At 50.3% G+C, this 6,000-nt stretch overlaps 1 protein-coding gene across 1 annotated transcript in view; it reads left to right on the top strand.

Moving 5' to 3' along the window:
* Positions 1–210: 210 nt before the first annotated feature.
* GABRB2 (gamma-aminobutyric acid type A receptor subunit beta2) overlaps positions 211–6,000 on the top strand; it is a 264,157-nt gene continuing 258,367 nt past the window's right edge. Inside the window, exons 1-4 of the mRNA XM_061149482.1 lie at positions 211–319; positions 2,494–2,698; positions 2,856–2,947; positions 3,979–4,046. Coding sequence (XP_061005465.1) covers positions 2,622–2,698; positions 2,856–2,947; positions 3,979–4,046 — 237 coding nt within the window. The 5' untranslated portion in view covers positions 211–319; positions 2,494–2,621. The remainder of the gene's footprint in view (positions 320–2,493; positions 2,699–2,855; positions 2,948–3,978; positions 4,047–6,000) is intronic.

Genomic DNA, 6,000 nt, shown 5'->3' with positions numbered 1-6,000 from the left:
AGGAGACTTAGAGATTCATTTCCTCTGTGTCTATCTCTCTGTCTCTCTCTCATGCTGTGTCTCTGGAGGGACTCCTAGGAGCCGGGTAGCCCGCCAGGCTGTAGCTCTGTGAAGCTGCAGTGTTTAAGGGGCTGTTTTACCGTCTCAAAAGCAAACTCCACGTGCGGGTGAGGGCAAACGCTCCTCCCGCCCCGGGCCGCTCGCCTTCTGTCCTCGCGGAGCTGTCGGATTCCCGCCTCCACACTTCCCCTGGAGTCATTCCCCGGCCGTCCCAGGATAACCCCTGACCTAGGCTGGGGAGAAGGAAGGCTGTCAAGAGGTAAAATAGGTCGAGTGCCGCTGGGGCCTGGGCCTTGAGAGACCCCGTGCGGCGCCCCCTCTTCTCCGCCGACGCGGGTGGGGGTCGGCCTGGTGCGGTGTGCTTGCCCGCGCCTCCGGAGGCCGCCGGGGCTCGGCGGGCGCGGGAGCTGCGCCGCAAGAGGAGCCCGCGGCCGGCAAGGTCGCGACGTGAGAGTCGAGACGGTTTGGTCTAATGGTTAGGGCTTTCGAGTCCAGGTTTGGTTTCATCTCTGGTCACCTGGGTGACCTTGGGCAAGTTCCTCAGCTTGAGCCCACCAGCTTCTAAATCCAAGATGTGGGGAGAGTGGGGTGCTAGCTAAATGCACCTGGGCGTGCAAGAATGAGCTAAACGAAGCACCCCTGGCACACAGTAGGCGTTCAGTTACTGGCTAAGCTGATTAGAAGGTCAAGGAGTTAGAAGTTCCCGCTCTGGGGTTGGAAACACAAGTTCGAGCTCCGACTTTTCCCGTTCTTCACAAAGGAGGGGTGGTGGGAGGGTAGCAGCCCTCCCCTCCCAGCACCCCCAACTACCAATAGACCTCGGAGAACCCGGAGAGTCCGTCCCGGGGCGCCTTCAGACGGCCCCGCTGCCGGAGCCTAGTAGCGTCCCCCGGCGCCCGCGGGGCGTCTCTTTCTCTCGAGCGGAGGAAAGATTTCTTCCGTGTTATCTCCCTCCCTCTCGAGCCCCCGAGCTCGCTCCCCGCTGCCTCTGTGTCCCGGCGGCCGCGGAAAGCCGGGTCGAGCCTCCGGCGGGAGGGAAGCGGCAGCCCCGGGGTGTGCTGGCCCTCCTGGCCCCGAGCAGGGGCGCGAGGAAGAGGCCGCGGAGCAGCGGGAGGTGCGGAGCCCCGGGCGAGCCGCCCGGCCCCTTCCTCATTTTGCCTGCCTCTGGGCTCCGCTCGGGGATTTCAGGTCCCGAGGCGCCGCCAGGTGTCGGTCCTCACCGCCGTGGCCCAGGGGCCTGCGGTGGAGGGGCCGGGGCGGGGGGCACCAGCGCCGCGCGGCGGGAGTGGGCGGCGAGCGCAGGCCCGCGAGGTCAGGAGGGGCGCGCGGCGGGCGGGCCGGCAGCCGCACGTGCGCGCGCCAGTGCGCGCGCTCTGAGGGGGCGTGGGCGGCCGGCCGGCGCCTCCCGTCCCCCTAGCATCCCTAAGTCCCCACGTCCCACTATCGCCGCTCCTCCAAACCCCACCCTCCCTGCTAATAATTTCCCAGGGCAGAAGCAGAGACAGACCTGGAGAGACTGCGCTTTCTACTCCCCTCGCCCCCCCCCCCACCCCGGCCCCCGCCCTTCCTGCTATAAATAATCTGGACTGGCGGGTCAGGCACGTCACTCGGCCAGAAACCTGGACCCCGAGGTTTTCTTCTCTGGGAATGGGGGGCAGAGGGTGAGGAGGAGAAGGAGACAGAAATCGCTCGTGAGTAGTGAAGTAAAGCTTGCTCCTTGACTCCTAGAAAAGACCAGGCATCATTTTCTTCTTCTTCTTTTTTTAAAAAAAAATATATATATATATTTCCGTGTCTTATTCTCCACGCTACGTACCCCCTCCACTCCCGGCCCCAAATCCAACCCATTGCTCAACACGCCTCCCATCGGTTTCTTCCCTCCCTCCCCCTTCTACTCCCGCTCCCACCATTCCTGTTCCTCCCTCCCCCGGCCCCACCTCCGCCACACAACCCCCACTTTCAGCACCCATCTCGCTCCAGGCAGAGGATGCTCAGTGCCTTGGAAATAAAGTTCAGATTCCTTTCCCCGCCGTTTGCTAAGACCAGAAGTCAACTCCCAGGCACTCATTTTCCCCTAGCACTACACACCTGCTCTCCTTTAAATTCCTCATCTGGTTCTCTACATTTAAGAGGAAACACACAGACACAGACACAGACACACACACACACACACACACACCCACCCCAAACACCACAACCCGCGAGGTGCGAAACCGCCTCCTGCCACTACCAAAACTTACCAGACGCTCTGGTTGTTTTTATCTTAACAAAAGGACAACAAAGATTTTTACCATGGGTCCTCCCGTAGGGTGACTTTTCTATATTATCCAAATACGTATATATTGTACATATATATTTATATATGTGTGTGTTTTCCCTTTTTTTCCCTTTAATTTTTTTTCCCCTTTAACAAGAAAATCTTCTCGGTCCCAGGCAGCGGCTGCCCCTTTGATGTTTTGGTACGCCGTGCGCATGCGCCTCACATTAGAATTACTGCACTGGGCAGACTAAGTTGGATCTCCTCTCTTCAGCGAAACCCTCAACCATCCAAAACTAAAGGGATGTGGAGAGTCCGGAAAAAGGACTACTTTGGGATTTGGTCATTCCCCTTAATAATCGCCGCCGTCTGTGCGCAGAGGTAAGTGTGCCTGGCGTTTCTCTTTTTCCTTTTTCACTTTGAAGGGCTCTGTCTGCATACCTCTGTGAGCAAGGATCTGTAGTGAGGATCAGATAGCTACTGAAGCGCTGTGCCTGCCGTTTTATTGATGCCTGTTTATTGTCTTTTCTTTCTTTAGTGTCAATGACCCTAGTAATATGTCGCTGGTTAAAGAGACGGTGGATAGACTCCTGAAAGGTTATGATATTCGACTGAGACCAGATTTTGGAGGTAATGGGGTTGCCTTGGTAATAAGAAACAGCCCAGCAGCTATTGCCTAAGCTGTCTTTTGAGCTTTGTGCGCTGTCTTTCCTCTCCCTTACTGTGGGTTGCATGTGGTGTATTGACTGAGTCTCTGTGTTACCATATTGAGAAACTGATCCAAACTTAAGCCTGTGTGTTACTCTCCAGCACTTAGGTGGTCTTTCAGAGATACCCTCTTAGCCTGTACTGGAGACTGCTGTCTTCCAGCTTTCTCTGTTTAAATTCTTTGCTTCACCGTCTTTGTTTTGCTGCGATACAAACCTCTTAAGTTTAATTAATGTTGTGCCAGTGAACCTGGCTTCCTGAAGGCCACCGGGAACGTTTTTGAGGACAAGATATGCATACAATTGGTTGAGAAGTGGCATTAACCCCCTGTGCCCGCCTCCTTTGGAGGAGTTCAGGCCATGGTTTAAATTGGCTACTTTCTGGATATTATCCAGTCCTGGAAGCCTCACTGCGGGGGACAGCTGGGATGGGGCTAGAGGGGACCTGTGGGGCTTGGAGGACAGGGAGGGTAGGGGGAGAAGGGCCAGAGATCTCTCTTGCTTCAACCTTAGATACAATGATATGTCCATTTAATTTTACTCCAGACTCTTAACAAATCTCAAAGAGTTAAAACCTGCACTGAAGCGGGTAGGGGGTGGGAAGAATAAGAAGGGGGTTTCAGTGGTTTATACAACATTTCCCTTGAGCTAGCCCAGCCGGATTCAGAAGCTTTTGTGGGTTGTGTGTGTTTTTATGCTGAGACATCTGCATATGTAGAAGAGCTGGAATCCCTCACCCATCAGGGCACGTGCATGCCTGTTTAATAGAGCATTTCTCAGAGGACTACCTGCCACCCTTTTCTTAAATGAAAGGAGCAGAGATTTGAAGAATTTGAGGGTTAGCAGTGGGGAGAGATTTGGGGAGGACTGTCCCATGCCCATGCCCGGGGACTACTCTTGCTAAGAATGCATGAAGTTCTGAGAAATCACGTGGCTGATCCTTTTGGTTTTCAGGTCCCCCTGTGGCAGTGGGAATGAACATTGACATTGCCAGCATCGACATGGTTTCTGAAGTCAATATGGTGAGTATTAAGGTTTATAGCTGTGTCTTCACAGACCTTCATTTGGGGACAGGAAGGAGAAAGGATCCAGCCAGTGGGGGTGGGGTGTGCGTGAGTATGTGTATGAAGCGCGGTGAAGACACTGTTTTTGAGATTTCAGAGCTGGCTGTTTCTGGTCCTTAAGGGCTTTTCCAATCTGATTTGAGATCGTGGGACCTGGCAAAGAGGCTGTAAAATGCATCACATACTCACCTGCAAAACATAGCCACATGCAAGAGAACCCCTGAAGAAGTCATATTTCCTAAGGTTCAGTGAAAAATCTGCTTCAGCAAGTGATATTTCTGAGTTTGGGGTATGCTCAGAGAAAGAGGGAAGAGGGGAGAAACAGGAAGGCGTTTGATTTGACATTTCACCGAGAATGTAACCTGGGAACTAAACTATAGCCGAGAGTCTTAAAAAATGACCCTCAGGTGCTGATAACCACTTGTTGCTTTGGGAGATGCTGTCTTTACAGCTGATGGCAAGCCCCATTCCCTGCCAATTGCTTACCTGGTCCTTTAACCCTTCTTGCACACCAAAGTAGAAAAAATAAAAAGAAAAATTGACCAGCTTGTTTTCAAAACACACGCTCAGACCCATGTATCATCTCTGGTCACTTCTGCAATGGTATTCAAAGCATGTGTGACTTATGGACAGCAGCACTCCTTACTTGCTTCCTCCCTGGACTTGGGGCAAGTGCTAAGAGAAAAACCCTCTTCCCCTTTGGGGAGCCCTTGGGGGGAGGGGAGGGTTTGCTTCATGCAGGAGCGCCCCCTGCTGCCTTTGTTGGGGCACTGCAGACAAGACAATGTCAAGTGTCCCAGATACCCCTGTTTACCTGGGCCTTTTCTCCAGAGACTTTTCTACTCTGTGTTTTTGACGTGTTGGTCTTTGGAAAAGTCTCTCTAGAGTGGCCACATTTGAATGTAAGATGCCAGTGTTACTTTAGTCCTGATAGCATACAGCACATTTCAGAAGAATGTGTGTAGTGTGGTTCTGCCTGAAAATGGGGTGCACTATTAAAGAAGAGGGTCTAGTGTGTGATATTTTAAGCAGAACAGGTCTAAGCCAGCCATCAGGAGTCGACAGTTAGGACACTTATTAGTTCACTCAAGAGAGCCAAATACTGCGTAGTGGATATGCTTTCAACATAATATAAATGTTCATCACTCCAGAATTCAAATTATAGAGGAAGCCCAAATAACCAGCCCAACCTTCTACAATGTCCAAAGTTCAGTGGAAATCCTGAGCTATCACAAGCTTATGAAACATCTGTCATTACTTCAGAGAATATGCAACTCTTTCAATGATGTTTGCAACAACATTTATCTTGTTATATTCTGATTATTGGTAAAGTTTTTTTATGATAATAGGATATAAACACAGACTGCAGACACTGTTGGATGATTCAGAACCATAGACTTCCCACACATTATAAGAATCTGCTGAGTAGGTATAGAATATATCTTGGGAAACTATTTAACTCCTCATATATACAAATACTCTCTTTTGTGAGATTTTAGAGGTCTTTTATCAGTTTATATTTTGAATTTTACCATAAAATAGAAATGTCCTATTATGAATACCTGCCAAATCCTAGGTACTCAAGTCAAAATTGTGTGGCTGAAAAGAGATAATGGGAACCAAGTGTAGTTTTGTGTGTCCTGTCTTTTGAATTTTTATTTATTTATGCTCTTTTCCCCCACTTTTTAATTTGTCACCTTCCTCTTCAGAACATTAGAAAAGTGGGACTTTATGGAAAAATTAAGAAATATTTAAAAATCTAAAAAATTAAGAATCTAAAGAAACAATGATGTGGTGGTTAGAAGTTGCTGCAGTAGAACTTGGATGTATAAGTTAGCTAAGAACTTAGACCTGTTATATCCCCAAATGGCTTAAGAACAGTAGCATTTTTTTTAAGTTTTTTTTTTTTTCA

This window comes from Dama dama, chromosome 9 (genome assembly GCF_033118175.1).
Source record: "Dama dama isolate Ldn47 chromosome 9, ASM3311817v1, whole genome shotgun sequence".
Classification (NCBI taxonomy): domain Eukaryota; kingdom Metazoa; phylum Chordata; class Mammalia; order Artiodactyla; family Cervidae; genus Dama; species Dama dama.
This window is presented reverse-complemented; position numbering and strand designations above follow the sequence as displayed.